The sequence below is a fragment of the Vombatus ursinus genome, unplaced genomic scaffold (genome assembly GCF_900497805.2).
Source record: "Vombatus ursinus unplaced genomic scaffold, bare-nosed wombat genome assembly UNPS02009824.1, whole genome shotgun sequence".
Lineage (NCBI taxonomy): Eukaryota > Metazoa > Chordata > Mammalia > Diprotodontia > Vombatidae > Vombatus > Vombatus ursinus.
The window spans coordinates 11,007,628-11,025,471 of NW_020949602.1; the positions used below are offsets into that span (position 1 = coordinate 11,007,628).

Genomic DNA, 17,844 nt, shown 5'->3' on the forward strand with positions numbered 1-17,844 from the left:
TAGTAGTAGCAGCAGCAGCAGCAGCAACAGTAGTAGTAGTAGTAGTAGTAGCAATAATGATTTTAATAATATTACAAAATTTTATGTCACTCTGAAAAAGAAGGGATTAATGAAAGTGAATACTCTATGTGACTCAGTCTTTCAAAAACCCTCTTCTTCTACAGCAGGCGTTCTTAAACTGGGTTCTATGAAATTTTTGGTTTTGGTTTTTATATTTGGTAACTGTATTTCAACCTAATGGGTTTCCTTTGTAATCTTATATACTTTATTTTGTGTGTTTAAAAATATTATTCTGAGAAAGGGTCCACAGGTTTCACTAGATCGCCAGAAGCAGTCTTGGACATGAATAAGGTTAAGAGCCTGTGGGCTGGAGAAGGGTTGCTGGGCTTTCTTTCCTCCCTGACCTCTGGTTACACTTGTAACCAAGAGCAGGAACAGTGAAGGGCTCTGTTTCATTTGTATCAACCTCATCTCCTTTACCAGACTCTGCTCTTTTAGGACAGGCCGATGTGCCCTGCCTGCTCCCTTCATGTCTTCCCTAGAACTCAGTGGTGCCTGTACTGCTCGTAGTGTTGGACATCCCATCGGTGGCTATAACATGTAACTTCCATAAAGACCAGGAGCAGCATCCGGGCTATACCCCGTGATCTCACATCTTTCTGAGTCCTCTGCACACCGGGCTTCTTAGAAAGCTGGGAAAAGTCTCTACAGTTATCATGGCTATATTCTAATGGGGAAAATAGTGCATGAAGGGAATCTGCTGGGGCGGGGGGCAATTCTATACACATAGTGACATAGTTTGGAAAGAATGGGAAGTGATATGGTGGCCAAGTTATGAGCAAAATAAGATGAAGGCATACCTTTCAGAGCCCAGTGTCCCGTGGTCAGAGTTCAGTGTTTCAGTGGGAAAGGTCTCTCAGCGTTTCCTCAAAGATTTCCAATGAGGCATTACCCACCCAACTTTGAGGCAGCTCGTTCTGCTTCTGGATGGCTTTCTTTGTTAGGAAGTACTTCCTTACATCAAGCCAAACTTTGCCTTTCTATAACTTTCCCTTGATTCTCCCCTCCTGGTTTTGCTTTTGGTTCTGCCTGCTGACCCACCAAATCTTGAGTTTCCCTTTCCAATAAAGGCCATCTGAAAACTCCTATTTAAAGACAAGAGATGAGTTTGGATTTAGAGTGGCCAGGCTGGTTAGCACCAGCTCTGGGTCATTTCTATCAGATTAAAAAAACCCAGCAACAGAATCATCAAAGACAGGAAAGAAGAGTCTAGCAAAAGCTGATGAAATGGGGAGTTGTGATTTTCCCTCTAGAAGTGGATGAACAACATAAACCCAAATGTGAGAGCAGGAAGAAGGCATAAACTTGTGATAAGAATTTGAGATGATTATGTACATTCTTATCTTTATAGATCTAAGAAATGTCATTCCATGGAATTAGTGTTTAGAAGAGCTAATGTCCCATGACCCCTCCTCATCCTGATGAAAGTTGGTTAGAATTGTTAGGAAGCTCTGATACGGGCCACTTTAATTAGTAATCAGACCAGTTACTATTATGGTGCTGAAGGAAAGCTTGGGCCATTTGACTTGGGAAGACACCTTGGGTCCCTGTTCACTTAAGACCTTAGTTTATGAGAACAACAACATGGTATAATGTAGTGAGTGCTGAATTTGAAATCAGAATTCCTGGGTTTCAATCTTGGCTTTGATATTTACTACCTGTATGAGTTTAGGCTAGCCATGTCCACCCCACCCCCCCACCTCCCGGGGCCTCAGTTTACTCATCTGTTAAAGGAGATGACTGAACCACATGATCTCTAAAGACCCTTCCAGATTTAAATCTTTGATTGTATGGCTTTCCCTCCCCCTGTCCCCCCAACCTCTTTTCAATCAATACTTGTAGAGAATTAAGAGATGGAGGTAGTGAGATATAAAGCCCAAGTTCTGGAGTCAGAAAACCCGGCTCTTATACCTTTCTTCCCCTTCTCCACCTCCAGGCTTCCCTGGCTTCCTCCAAATCCAAGCTAATGTCCCTTCTACAGGAAGCCTTTCTTCTCCCCCTTAATGCTATTACCTTCCCTCTGTGGATTATCACCTATTCCACCTCTAGATATCTTGTTTATACATCTTCATTTGAATGTTGATTTCCTTCATTAGATTGTAACTTCCTTTAGGATATGGACTGTTTTTTGCTTTTCTTTGTATCCCCAATACTTAGCACAGAGCCTGACACACAGTAGGTGCTTTAATATATACTTATTCAATGACTGAGTACCTGATAAATCTCCTCCCCTTTCTTGGCCTCAGTTTCCTTCCTGTAAAATGAAGGGTTTGGACTCTAGGAGATTCTGTCTAAATCCTTCCTAAACCCTATGAGATTCATGAGAATTGGAGCATGAGTATCAGTTGAAGGATCTGGGTGTGTTTAGTTTATAGAAAAGAAAATGGGGTGGGAGGGATGCTAGCTGTCTTCAACATGGAAGGGCTGTCATGTGTAAAAGGGATTAGATTTGTTCCGTTTGGCCCCAGAGGGCAGAACGGGGAGCAAAGGGTGGAAAGTTTCAGAGGCGGATTTAGGCTCGATGCCAAGAAAACACTTCTAGCAATTAGATCCATTCCAAAGTGGAGCAGGTTGCCTTGGTGGGAGGTGGTGAGCTCCCCATCATTATTAGTCTTCAAGTTGAGATTGGATACCTGAGCAGTGACAGCAGAGTTTTTTTTTTTTTTTTCCAGTATAGGTTAGATTAGACGGTTGCTAAGGCCCCTTCTAAATCTCCGATTGGATGATTCTACGAATCTCTAGCCCTCCGTTGTCTGTGGTGCCCAAGCTCAGGCCAGCAATTTTAGTCCTTCAGAAATTCCTTGAAGGTAAGCACTATGTTTGCCTTTTCTTTGTATCACCAGTCCTTAGCACTGAGCTGGGCAAATAGTGGGTGCTTAATTAATACTTGTTGATTTGTGGCTACCAATTTTTCCCAGTTATTTAAGTCACAAAGCCAGAGAATGTTTCATTTATCCAGGCCTGTAACTCCAGAGATAGCAGAGACCTCAGAAGCCATCTAGCCCTCCCTTTTTAATTTGTAGATGAAGGAAACGTCAGGGACTTTGCCCAAGGCTGAAATTGACTGAGGCCGTAGGAGATCTGGGATTGAACCTCAGGCCTCCAATTCCAAATCTAGCATGTGCCCTTTGAGTTTCTGGAGGACAGGGAATTTTTTTTAAAGTTGTCTATGTTTCCCAGGAGTACTTAACACAGTGCCTGGCATTTGGTGAGCACTTTATAATTTTTTTGTTGACTGTCTGTTCTTTAAAGGTAAAGAAAATACTAACAGATCAGGTTTGGATTTATTTAATTAGTTAATTAGATTTAAACAAGATTAAACATCAGATTTTCCTCACCACTTCATTTTCTCCACATGGTTCTGAGTGAACTGGGACACTTATTTAAAGGGTTTAGGGTTTTTTGGGGGGCATTTGAGGAGACTGAGAAGGTATGTGGAGCAGACAAAGGAGCATATAACAGTACATTCCCAAGGACAAAGGGGGATGACACAGCAGATTGATTCAGGAGAAGAATTAGCCACAAGGCAGTTGTGTGGGCAGAGCATGAAATGAACCTGTCAGGTGGAGCTGGGGGTAAAAAAGACGGAGGCGTATTTGGCATTGGGTTTACTCCTGTCGGGTTTATGTGGCAGCCAAGAGGATTTGGAAAGTCGGCACCGAGACCAGACACTGGAACTGCCCCTCCGAAGCTCCCGCCTGCAGCCCGAGCATGAGGGAGACACGATTCTTCCTAGTGCTGCCCTCCTGCCCTGGCACCAGAAATGAGGGTCTGACTGAGGGGCATTAGCTGTGCTCATCTGCCTCGGTTTCCCCCCAAGGCTTGAGACTCTGCCAACCTCCTTACCGGACTCCTTCTCCTCTGCCTCTGGGAGCCCCTGATTTCCTTCAAGACTTGGCTCAAGGACTGTCTTTCTTGACTTTCCCAGCTACCAGTGTCCTTCCTCCCCAAAATACCTCATGTCCATTTGAAGTAAATCTTGTACAGATACTTCACAGAACCCCAGAATTTGGGAGTGGGAGAGGACCTCAGCATCCTTTTAACCAGGAAGGAATACCCATGCTAGCATCCCCAGCGGTTGCCCTCCAGCCTCTGCTTGAAGACCTCCAGGAGGGGATCTCACCACCTCTTAAGGCAACCCATTCCAATTTTTGGTCAGCTGGAATTCTTAGGGACTTTTTTTGAAACTTATACATATCCATGGTCTTTTTTCCCCCCGCTAGGATATTAGGTCCACATCATTTCGTAGCTATTTCCAAACTTCTACTGTGCCCATTATCTCTTTACATGTTGAATTCCTCATTAGAATGTAAGCACCTTGAGGGTGGGCACTATCTGTAACCCCAATGCCTGGCCAATAGTAAGCAATTCATCAATGGGTATTGTTCATCATTCATGACCATATCTATCAACCAATTAATCAACAAGAATTCATTAACAACTTAGGCACCAGACTCCATATTAGATCCCCAAGGCATAAATGCCAGGAAATAATCCCCACCCTCGAGGCCTTACATTCTTGTTCATATACAGGTAGGGCTCCTTCAGTCCTTTCTCATCCTGAGATGCATCAGTCCTGGTTCTGTGGTTGTGGGGACTGATGGGGCCATCCAGATGTTCATAGGACAAGGCAGGAGTTTGTTCCCTTTTGTTTTGGGATTCCCAGTCTTTTGCATGGTGACACCTACATAGTAAGTATTCACTCAGTGCTCGTCGATTCTAAATCTGTGATGTTAGGGTCCTAAACACCAGAGGCATACCATAAGCAAATTAAGAGAGCATCAAATAGTTTATCTGTCAGATTTATGAATAAGAGAAGAATTTAGGCCCAAAGAAGATATAGAGAGCGTTACAAAATGTAAAATAGGTCATTTTGATCATATAAAATTAAAAAGTTTTCAATGCAACCAAAATAAAAGGAAAACAAAAAACTGGGGAAAACTTTTTGCAACAAGTATCTCTCTCTGACAAAGGCCTCATTTCTCACCTATATAGAGAACTGAGTCAAATTTATAAAAATACAAGTCATTCCCTAATTGATAAATGGTCAAAGGATATGAACAGGCAGTTTTCAGATAAAGAAATAAAAGCTATCTATAGTCATGTGAAAAATGCTCTAAATCACTATTGATCAGAGAAATGCAAACTAAAATAACTCTGAGGTATGTCCTCACATCTATCAGAATGGCTAATAAGACAAAAAAAAAAGGAAAATGTTGGACTTTGGAGGGGATGTGGGAAAACTGGGACACTAATGCATTATTGGTGGAGTTGTGAACTGATCCATCCATTCTGGAGAGCAATTTGGAACCATGTCCAAAGGGCTAAAAAACTCTGCATACCCTTTGATGCAGCAATACCACTATTAAGACATCCAAAAAAAAAGGGGAAAGTACCTCTTTGTACAAAAATATTTATAGCACCTTTTCTTGTGGTGGCTAAGAATTGGAAATCAAAGGGATACCCATCAATTGGGGAATGGCTAAACAAGCTATGGCATATGATTGTGATGGAATATTATTGCACTACAAGAAATAACAAGCAGGATGATTTCAGAAAAACCTGGAAAGACTTACATGAACTGATGCACAGTGAAGTGAACAGAAGCAAGAGAACGTTATACACAGTAACAGCAATACTGTTCAATGAAGAACTGTGAATGACTTTAGCTATTCTCAGCAATACAATGATCCAAGAAAATCCCAAAGGACTAATGATGAAACATACTATCCACTTCCGAAGAAAGATCTGATACTGTTTGAATATAGACCGAAGCAGACTATTTTTCACTTTCTTTCTTTCATTCTTTTTTGTTTTATTGGAGTCTTCTTGTAACAAAATGACTAATATGGAAATGTTTTACATGATTGTACATGTATAACCTATATCTAATTGCTTAACATCTCTGGGAAGAGAGATAGAATTTGGAACCCAAAACTTCAAATAAAAATGTTTTAAAAAAACTATCAGAGGCAAGATTTGGGCTCCAATATTCCTGCCTCTAAATCGATCACTTTCCTTCCTATGCCTGGTGCCTGTAATTGTTAATAAGAGTTGACACATGGAACGTTTCAGATTTACAAAGCCCTTTGCATCCATTATTTCCTTTGAGCCTTATGATACATCCCTTTCCCCCAAGTTGGGTAGTCCAGTTACTATTATCCCCATTTTACAGATTTGAAGATGGATCCTCAGAGAGACTGTGCCAGAGGGGAAATTGGAACCATTCAAGGCCTAACACTCTTCCTGCTGCCTTGGGCTGTCTTCCTCCATCATAATCTCCCTCAGGATAGGCTCTATGTCTTCCTTGTGTCTCCCCCTCACCATTGCCTGGAACTTAATAAATATTTGTTATATGAATGATAAATGAGTGAATGAATGAATCCCCTGTTTTTGTTGCTCAGAAACATCTGGGTTTCAAAGAAAACGGTCGTGGTAGCTGTGGATGCTGAACCGCCAAGCAGCCAGCCCATCCATCAGCAGTCACCCCATCGATGGGCTCTTTCTTGGCTGTGATCATCCCGCGGGACTGAACTGAGCTCTGGACTCTTGGGGAGGGAGGGCCCAGACAAGGGAGCTCTTAAAGGCTTAAGAGATTTGGAGGCACCTTGAATGTTCTTATTCTCCTTAGAGATGATAAACAGACTGTGTCTTCTCTGTGTATTGTATGTGATGATCTCCCTTTAAACTCAGCCATGATGTGGGGACCTTTAGATCCAGTTTGTAGGGTTAAAGAAGGAAGTCTCTAAACTTGTTGGTAAAGAAAAAGAAAAATCATTTGGGAGTGGCGAGGAGACTTTTTCCCTTTCTTTCTGGTTTTGACTTTAGTATAGGCAAAGAAAAGATGGATGTACTTGGGTACTGGACCGGGTCTGCGGTCTCATTGAGGTCTTGCCCTCAGAAGTAAGGAACAGTGTGCAACTATGCAAAGGACTTTGACTGGAGAGTCAGAGGACCTGAGTTCAGATCCTACCAGTGTGACCTTGAGCAAGCCAATTTAATTTTCCTGGGCCTCAGTTTCTTAGTCTATAAAATGGATGCATTGGCCTAGATGGCTCTGAGGTTCCTTCCACCTTTAGGTCCGTAATTTTCAATGGGCATTCTTTAGGCTAATGCAGTCACAATGTTACAATGTTGCTCTGTTCCCTATCCTCCCAGAAGCCTCCACAGAGGACCTGTCCACTGTGCTGGAGGCTTCTACTCATTGAGTACCCGATGGTGTCTTTGAGCTGTTCAGATATTCAGGACCAGAACAAGGAGGTTCCACCTGGATTTTTCCTGGCCCGAACTTCCACGGTACCTTTTTCCTCTTGGCTCATCACCTGTCATGGCAATGGAATTGAGGGGGACTCCAGATCCCTTGAGTGGGGGTGGATGGTCATAGGGTGCCAGAAGAAGGAACAGGTGGGGAGGAACAGGGTCTGGTAGAGAGATGTTGGTCTTCCAGACCAGATGGGCTCCCCCTTCCCTGAAGGGCAGCACAGCTTCTGCGTTGCCCAGGGACATGTAGGGGGTGGGTCATAACCTCACACCAATTTCTTCTCAAGATGAGAAACCTTTTTGGAGTTTCCCTTCTCTTGGGGGGGTGTCCTTCTCTAAAATGCATTTCACTTGGAAACAGAAGGAGCTTCAGGGTCCCTAGGATGCTGGGGATAGGGGTGAGGAAAATATGAAAATAGAATCATAGATTTAGAGTCATAAATGACCTTAAATCTCCTCAGGTCCAACCCCCTCATTTTACAGAAGAGGCAGTTGGGGTCCAGAGGTTAAGGGACTTGTTCAGGGTCATATGGCTGCTTAAGTTTCTGAAGCAAGATTGGAACTCAGGTCTTCTTAACTCCACCTACTATTCCAGGCTCAGGCTAGTATTTTCCTACCTAGGGGTTCTCATGGAAAGGCAACCTGCTAAGGCTCAGACCCTTTGGGAATGGGAGACAGGCTGCTCTGGAGCAGAAAGGAAATGAGTCTCTGCTATCTGTCCAGTGTGGAAAGAGCTGTAGCCAAGCTCCTAGGCAGGCTTCCCATCAGCCAGGAGCTGGGAAGCGTATCCCCCAAACTCTGTCTCCTCCTCCAAGATGGATTTGCCTGGAGGGCTGGAATGCCTCTGTATCTATTAAACCACAATCTTTGTATATTCAGTAGTAGTGAGTGGTAGACTCCCTCTCCTTGGAGGGGATGGATGGCCACACGTCAGGCATTTTGCAATGGGAGCTTTTCTTTTGGCATCTGGTTGGAGATGGTAGCCCCTGAAGTCCCTTCAGGTCTGAAATTCTGTGAATAAAGGGCTGGACTTGGGGTGAGGGCACTGAGATTCAAGTGTGGCTTCATGCGCTTACAAGTTGTGTGACTGTGGACAAGTCACTCACCTCTCAAAGGTCTAGGTGGCTCCCTAAGACTAGACGTTGCACAGAAGGTGCCGACCTGCATGGGTCTGAGAATTTCCCCATCAGGTACTTCTGACACTGATGAAATCTGGCCCCAGGCAGAGCAAAATATGTGTGGTAGCTACTTACCAGATAGTTGTTAGGCAAAAGGCTCAGGGCCTCCGAAAGGCTGGTAGAGTGTGAGCTGCTGTCTCCCCCAGGATGGACATGGCCTCTTCCCCTGGGCCTTTCCATTTTCCTGCGCCTCTCTTCTGTCCAAAGGTGACAGATTGAGACTTAGAAGGACCTCAAAGGCATCTAGTCCAAACCCTTCATTTTACAGATGAGAAAACTGAGTTTCAGGATGTTTAAGTGAACTTACCCAAGGTAGTAGCAGTAATACTAGTGATAGTAATCCAGGAGTAGAAAGAGTAGTAGCAGCAATAGTAGTAAGCATTGTAATAGTAGTAGTAGTAATGATAGTAGTAATAGTAATCAATCAATCAACATTTATTAAGCACCTACTATGTGCCAGGAACCATGCTAAGAGTTGGGGATATAAAAAGAAGCAAAAGATAGCCCCTGCCCTCACAGAGCTTAGAGTCTAACGTGGGAGACAACGTACAAATAAATACCTACAAAGTAAGCTATAGACCCGGTAAATAGGAGTAGGGAAGACGCTAGACAGAATCAAGAGTTGGCAAAGGCTTCCTTTAAAAGATGGGATTGTAGTTGGGACTGAAAGTATATGTAACAGTAATAGTTGTAGTCATAGTAGCTAAAATTAATGTAGCACTTTACAGTTTGCCGATGACTTTACAAATATGATCTTGTTTGATACTCGTAACAATCCTGGGAGGTAGGTGTTATTGTTATTCCCATTCTACATTGAAGGAAACTGAGTCTGAGTTTACTGAGGGACCCACAGCCGATAAGCATCTGAGGCAGGGCTCCTGATTGAGTGAAGGAACCTGTGAGGGCAGCACTAATGTTAATCCCCTTTTTACAGATGAGGAAACTGAGGCAGAGTGTGATTAAGTGACTTGCTGAGGAAGGACCTCTGGTAACTGTGTTACCTAGCAGCCTCTTAGTTAACATCAGGGGTAAGATTTGGACCCAGTTGGCTGTTTCCATCATATTTCATTGCTGCACGGTCTGTAATTATTTGTGTACCTGTCAGATCCCCCCTTCCTGCACTCCCTAAGTCAACGAATGCGTGGTGAGGAACTGCTTTTTCCTCTTTGAATCCCCACCCTGGGACTTGGCCTTGTGCCTAAGAAGGTGTTTCACGTCTGATTCTAACATGGAACCTTCCACTTTCTACGTAGAGGTCTCCCCGTACCCCCAGAGTCAGGCCGTAATATCTTGGCCTGAGCTCAATCAGACACTGAGAAGTGTTGCAAGATGGTGTCATCGCTATGTCTGGCCCAGATGATCTCTCTGCCTCATCTCAGTAAACTGCCTCTGGCTCTGGTGTCTTTGACTTGGCCCGCTTATTTGAAGCAAGTCAACCATCGCCTTCCCTTCTCCGCCAGCTGGTGTTTGTGTAGGTGGCTTACCTAGCTGCTCCTCTGGCAGCAAGAGTTCCTCCTCCTCTTAGGCAATGGAAAGGGAAGAGGAATCCAGGCTGAAATCCTTCCCCAGAGAACTTTTAAAATAACACTGCATACATACCACAAGCCCCGGGAACTCTCAGCTCCCAGATCTGACGATTCTGTGACTGTGTCCTGGGTTTGACAGTGAGACAGAATCTGTCAATCAACAGTATGCATTAGGCACTGTGTACCACGCACTTTGCTCGACACTGGGAATACAAGTCCAAAGAATGAAGCCATTTCTACTTCAAATGAGCTCACGGTTTAATGGGGGAGAAGATATCTCCCCACCTGATGCATAAGTGGTCAGGGCAGAGCTTGCCATATAGACTTAGCACCCTGCACATGGAGTAGGAGTTGAGGCGGCGAGGTGGGGGATATGAGAACTGGGCCTGCTTCTCCTCCTGCCCAGCTGCCCTCCTGTCCCTACTCCCTTGGTCTCACTCCTATCCCTGCCCCCATTGGCCTGCGTCCCTCCTTCAATTCTCCTGAAACTCTTGTTCCACCAGACGCTTGGACTCCAGAATATCGAATGTCCCTGGACCGGGATACAGGATGTTCCATGATTAAATACTTTCTTGGCAGCTCTTGGGGTCTTGCGGAAAGGGACGTCCCTACCTGCCAAGTTCTGAGATGAAGCACTAATCCTTGTGGAGATCATCAGGGCTCTTTAGAGAGAGTGCATCCTTCCAAGGCAGGGCCCCTCAAAGGGCTGAAAGACCGAGACAGCTTGAAGTGTCTGGAAATTAAAGAGGGAAGCCGCCGCTATTCTAGCCCTGGTGATGGTGAGATGATGAGGTCTGTGGAGAGCTTCTTTTGGAGGCTGGCCCTTATAGAAAGATCACCAAAGTTAGGAATTTGAGTTTTTCCGAGCACAGGTGGCTTACTTCAGTCTCTGAAGCAGTGTAAGAGCATTTTTGTGGACTTAGGGTCCTAATCCCTGAGAATAAATGTAGTAAAAAATTCTTCTGTAAAAGACAAGTGTTGGACGAGATGCTGTCCAAGGGCCCGTCCAGCTCTGATGGTCTGTTACTTGGTATTAAAGACTCAGAGGTTTGGAAGGTGTCAGGCAAGGTAGACTCTCGGTCCCTCTCCCCTCTAATTGCATGATGCTATTATCTGGTGTCATGTAAACATGCCATGTCATGCAAACATCTGCTTTTCAGAAAAACTAGCCACTGACAATCCAATATCTGTAAGTTCTTTGACTTGGGAACTCCTATTTTTATGCTTTTTATTTGGAAAGCAAGACAGGGATGATTTGACTTCATAGCTGGCATTTATTTATTTATGGTTTGAAAAGCATTTGATCTCTGACCCTCCCTAACTGTGTGACCTTGGGCATGTCATTGAGCCTCACTGACCCCCAGTCCTCTCTTCAGTGAAATGAGGGTAAGAGCAGCTACTTCACAGGATTGGTATGAGAGAACACAACTTACTCTGTGAACCTTTGAAAAGCCTGTACCCCAGTTAGTGATTATTTTTACCAGATAGCCTTGTGCCTGAGGACTAGAATGGAACAGATGAGGAAAATAAGGCTGAGAAAGGTTCAGTGACCTGCCGGGTGACTCTAGGCTTCATCTTTCTGGGACTCAGTTTCCTCATCATGGCAGCTAGGTGTAAGACTTGGAGCCAGGAAGATGCGAGTTCAAATCTGCCTTAAACTAGTTGTTTGACCTTTGGCAAGTCACTTAACATTTCTTTTTATTAATTGTTTCCCCTGCACTTAGCACAGTGCCTGGCACATAGTAGGTGCTTAATACATGTTTAATGGATTAAACTTAAATCCCCGTGCCTCAGTTTCCTAATCTGTAAAGTGAAGATAAATGAAAGCACCTCCTGGAATGGGTTGTTGTGAGGATTAACACGGGTCAAGTGCTTTGCAGACTTTGAATTGCCTTAAAAATGTTGTTGCGCTAGGCCCCAATGACCTTTGGGGGGCCCCAACGCTAATAAGGATCTGAGATGGGATTTGAACCCAGGCTTCCCTAACTGCAAGGCCAGTTAGCCCCTTCTCCATTACATTAAGCTTTCTCTTAAAGAACATGTATTGGTTGGGGAGTAGAGGACACCAGCATCAGCATAAAATCACTTAATGAGCTGGTAAATTGAAACATTTCCCTGGGAGACCCTGAATGCTTGTTAATTACTGTCCAGAGACAAGTCTGGAATCTTTTCTTTTTTTTTTTTTTTAATTGTGAGTAGTGCCAAGAATCCATTCCTTTTTCATCACCCTGACATTCTAATCAATCAGCAATTCAGACTTTGGGGTGGAAAAAACAAGTGACAGGCAGTTAGCTATCTATAGAATTGATATTGTAAAGTGAAACACATCCCCCATCTTTCACCAATTTCACCAAGTAAGATGAAACTGTAAAAATATTGACTGTAGGAGATGTCAGGGTGCAGCTGAGTCCCCTCAACTCCCTTCCCCACCTCACTCCTTCTCCCGAAATGGCCCTCTGGCCGCCATGTTTCTTTCCCCTGAGCGCCCTAATGCTCAGCCGATTGAGTGTGATGTGTAGAGGTCGCCCCAACGGGCTGCACAAATATTCCACATCTTGGGAACAACAGAAAGCATGGGGTTGGGAGATTGAGTTGGCTCTCACTTGCAGCCTGTTGGGAAACGCAGCCAGTAAGATCTCCTGGTGATGCAGAGGTTCTCTAATTACCTATCTCGAATGTAAACAATGACTATCTGAAACATAGTGACCCATTAGTACAGCCAGAGTTTATTTAGTGGACGTGGTGAAATTAGCCAGGTGGATTCACATCGCTGTCTTTTTTTTAAGCTTCCTATTCCATCCCTCAGGCTTTATTTAGATCAGTCCTGGGCTGTTTGTATTACAGGTTTCAGTATAGAACATTGGACATTTTTCAAGTCTTTCTTTTATCTTTTAAATAATGTGCCCTTCTTTCTCCCTTCCCCCACTGGACCTGTGATTCCATTAGTATAAGGGGTTTTATTCTAATACCTCTGTAGATAGTACTTTCTCTCTACCTAATGGCCTCAGACACTTAACTAGCTGTGTGACTCTGGGCAAGTCACCAATCCTGTCTGCCTCAGTTTCCTCATCTGTAAAATGAGCTGGAGAAGGAAATGGCAAACCACTCCAGTATCTCTGCCAAGAAAGCCCCAAATGGGATCATGGATTGTCTGCCATGGCTGAAAATGACTGAATACCCCTACTACCAGCAACAGTCTCAGAGAGCTGTCTCTTATAGGGCAGAGACTTCTCCAAGGTCCCACAGCCACTATTCAGTCTTCCTTCCAGCTCTCATTCATTGCCATAAAACCTAAAGTAATGTGGCTTCAATTTTCCTAAAGACCCCCTGGCCTTCTTCCAATTTGATTAAATTCAGTAAATGCTTATTAAGCATTTACACACCGGTATACAGAGCCCCATGCTAGGCACCAACATTCTGATGATAGAGGAGCTTCACATAGCTCACCTGGAAGGCCACATACATCCTCTGGCCTCCTACAGCTCTGTGAGCCCAGGCAGATTAGTTAACATAGTGTGGTCTCATCCTCCTCCTTGGTGAGAGACAATATTGCATCATGATAGCTATCATTTATATAGCACAGTGTTTTACATGTTTTCATTTGATCCTCACAACAACCTGCTGAAGTATATGCAACTATTATCCCCACTTTTCAGTTGGGGAAATTGAGTCCCAGAGAAGCTGCATGACTTGGCCAGAGTCATGCAGCTACTAAGTATCTGAGGCCGGATTTTGAACGTGGGTCTTCCTGACTCCACATCTAGTGCCTTACCTACTGCCCTACCCAGCTCAGATGCTGACAATTAGTATGGAATTATAGACTCATAAATGTGAGAGTTGGCAGAGCTCTCATTGATCATCTCAGCCCACCCCTTCATTTACAGCTGAGGAAACTGAGGCTCCTGAGAGTGGAAATGACTTTCCTAAAGAAGAGATAGAATTAGCACTCTAGTCCCATAGCTTTAGATCACATTCTTAGTTCTTTTGTGTGCCATGGACCCTTTGGGTGGTCTAGTGGAGCCTATGCACCCCTCCTCAGAATTAAGTTCTTAAATGAATAAGACACAGTACGTAAGATGACAAAGGAAACCAGTTATGTTGAATGTCATTATCTCAGTATCTTTGCTGTCCAAGTTCGTGCATCCCATAAAGCCAACCGCCTGACTCTTCAGAGGTTCATGGATCAAGGCATCTGGTGTCAGGTTAGTGTCAGCATCAAAGTCAGAATCAAGATCTGGCTTAATCCCAGCTGTTGTCATGGAGGACGGTATGGAAGGTGAGGGGAACCTGGGACTGGAGGATTGTCCATTATTCTTCCTTCTCTTGCTATATGATCAGAACATCCCCTTTTCTAGACCTAGACCCCTTCTAGGAGATCTTTTTTGTATCTTTGTATACATGAAAAATCACTGGTAAAAAGCCACACCCTGCATTATGCCTCCGTTGCCCTTGGAATGACCCACAATCCAAATTTTAAATCTTCTGAGGCAATGGCATTCCCTGATTGGTGGGCAGGGAGCATCCCCTAAAGACTATTGAGGGGATTGTTGCAAAAAGCAAAGTAGGGTTTTCTTCTTTAGTATTCCCTTTGAATTGAGTGGGGCAGATATTTGGCCATCGGACAACTGCCATAAGTCTAGAAAGTTTGCTTGCCCAAGTGAAACATCTAAGCCAAGACCTATAAAAATCTTACCAGCCTGTGATTTAGGGGGCTGCAAGCTGAATATGAGTCAACAGTTGGTTATGGCAGCCAGGAAAGCTAATGGGATCTCTGGCTGCATTAAGAGAGACAGAGTGTGACAACCTCGGGGGGTGACAGTCTTCCACTTCAGTCAGACCACATCTAGAGTATCAAGTTTGCTTCAGGGTGCCCTGTTGCAGGCATGGCTTTGAATTCAATTAGCCATGGTTGAAGCATTTGGCTTATTTTCCTTGAAAAGGGTCTTAGGGTGTGAGGGTGTCAGGCAGTGCATTGTAGTAGGAAATCAGAGCTCAGGTTTCTCCAACACTCTGAGCTTTGTACAGTTCTTTTCTCCTCTCAATCCAGTTAGCTCCATAGCAAGAGGATTGTTTTTCCCATTTTTCACAGGAGAGAACTAGGACCTGAGAAAGGAAGTGATTTGCCCATGGTCTGACAGCAAATATGTATCTGAATTCTTGGACCTGGGGCAAATCCATTTGAGGGGTTGGAGATCTGGCAGCTGTGGGGTAGAGGAAAGTCAGATTGCTGGTCCATTCCTACCAAGAAAGGGAGCTGTCCCTGGAAAAAACCAGCCTGCAGAGCTGCTAGGATTAAGGGAAACTTGGGCACTGGGAGAAGGGCATCATGGCAATGGGACCCTGTGGCAGTGTGGACAAATGAAGCATATCTTCAAATGCATAATCTATAATGCCTGGTTGACGAATGGCTAAGTTGTGGTACGTGAATGTAATGGAATATTACTGCCCTTTAAAAAAATGATGAATGCAGAGAAACTTAGGAAGACTTACTATAAGAACTGATGCAGAGTGAAGTGAGCAGAGCCAGGAAAATAGTAGAAGGGATGACTGTAGCAACGTAAATGGAAACAAGAACCACCTCTGACTGCCATGGGATCACCGAACTCAAAGCTGAGAAAGTATAATGACTGAGGTTGGGACAAGATAAGAGAAAGCTTTTCACAGGGGTGGGGGGGGCTGTGAGAAAAAGACATGGCTTGTAATGCCAGACTCTGTTTATCTACTGGTTATTTTGCCCTATTATAATTATTATTATTATTAATTACTCTTTTAAATTCTTTGTTATAAGGGATGGTTCTTTGGGAGGGGAGAGGAAAAGGAAACATTGGGAAATGCAGGTAATTAAAAAATAAAATATATCAATAAAAATCATTTAAAAAATCTCTCTGATGCCCCTGGAAGGAATCTAACAATTCAATGTAACCAGCATTCATTAAGCGCTGAGTCCAATGCCCAGTGCTCTGTGCTGAGGAGAGAAAAGTCACAGCCATCCCTGCCTTTGGGGAGCTTACATTCTACCAGGAATGTGGAGGGGGAGGTTACAGTGTGTGCATAGATAAGCAGGGGTGAAGTATGTGCACAGCAGATATGCTGGAATGTTGACTAGGGGGAGGAAGTGGGGACCACACCTGGGGAGAAGAATGTGCCCCTCCTACATCAGGACCCCTGGGCCAGGTACTCTGTCCTTGTCATAGCTTGGATCTCAGGAAGGATTCAAACCCGTGTCTCTTCCAGCCTCCAAGACCGATGTTCTTTCTTTCCAATAAAAATACAGCCTCGGTGCATTTGGCGAATCTGTAGTGGGAAATTCTGGATTCAAATGGAAATCTTCCTTTCATTTCTACCTGTCTGGGCTTTGAGAAAATTATTTACCCCTCTAGGCCTCAATTTCCTCATCTGTAAAATGAGAGATCTGAACAAGAATGCCTCTCAGGCTTCTTCTTGCTTCTTTAGACCATTGGAAGACCATTGGTCAGGGATGTTCTACCAAGAACAGCTCCGCATCTGTGATCAGCCCGGGAGACATTTATGTAAATAAGTATATGCAAAATAGATTTTAAATATACAAGGTACATAAGGAAGGGGCTAGAAGCTGGGGGATCAGGAGAGTTTCCACGTAGAAGGTATTGAGTTGGACCCTTTGTCTGATGTCGGGGAGAAAATCCATGTGGCCCCAGTAACCTTTGAACATTATCATCCAAGTATGAACACAAGGTCATAGAACTGAGCTGGAATTAGAGACCATCCATCCAACCCCATCATTTTGCAGATGAGGAAACTGAGGCTCAGAGAATAAATGACTTGCCCCCGGTCATCCAGCTAGTAAGGGGCTGAGGTGGGATTTGAACCCAGGTCTTCCAGAATCCACATCCGATTCCTGTCCCTGGAGCCACTGGGTTCTGTTAGCCCTGGGATCCAGTCCCGACCTGGAGGCTGTTTTAGGATGCCTTGGGACACTGTATGGAAAGCAGCGATCAGAAGCGGCCCGTCTCACTCCCCTTCCTCTTGTTGTTTTTCTAGAAACAGACGTGTCCGTGTCCGTGGCTGCTGACTCAGCGCCTACCGCGTCCTGGAACATCTCAAGTGACCTCGACAAAGGTGAGGGCAGAGCCACGGGAGGCAGAAGGGGCTTGGAGGAGGGGGCAGAGCCTGACTTGGGATTCTGCCTGGCGGGCAGGACTTGGTCTGCCCGGAGACGGAGCGAGGGAGCGAGGGAGGGTGACAAAGAGAGCCCGGATTCTCCGTCAGCCTTTCCCACAGAATTACCTGCAATCCCATGTTTCTGCAAAGAGTTTTTTCTCTTTCCCCGCCCCTTCACCTAGTGAAGCATTCCACATGGTCCGAGTGCTTCAAGATGTGAGTTACTTTCCTGCCCCTTTCAACATTGCACCGAGTGAATCTTATTGAAGGGATTTGATTCAAAACGAACCAGCCCTGAACAGGGGCCTCCCTGGGATGACCTCTCCCAATGAACCCTTGGTGTGTGCATGGACTCGGGCATGGAGCATGAGGGGCTTTACTAATTGCTTATGGCTGGAGAGGGCTGCGTGTGTGCGCTCACCACCCTCTGGCCGTTAGTGCTCTGTGTGTGTGTGTGTGTGTGTGTGTATTTGTGTGTGTGGATATATGTATGTGCGCTACCGTGTACATGTGTTTGTGTATATATATATATATAACATTCATGTTTGTGTGTATATGTATATATATGTTTGTATATATTGCATGTTTGTGTGCTTGTGTGTATGTTTTTATGTGTGTATATATGTATGTTTGTGTGCCTGTGTGTTTGTATGTATACGTGCACATTTATGTGTATTTGG

General features: G+C 44.4%; 1 protein-coding gene across 1 annotated transcript in view; it reads left to right on the plus strand.

The window, feature by feature from the left end:
• Window positions 1-17,844, plus strand: part of ROR1 (receptor tyrosine kinase like orphan receptor 1) — a 369,596-nt gene that overhangs the window by 203,720 nt on the left and 148,032 nt on the right. The window contains exon 2 of the mRNA XM_027852854.1: window positions 17,045-17,122. Within this exon, the coding sequence (XP_027708655.1) occupies window positions 17,045-17,122 (78 nt within the window). The remainder of the gene's footprint in view (window positions 1-17,044; window positions 17,123-17,844) is intronic.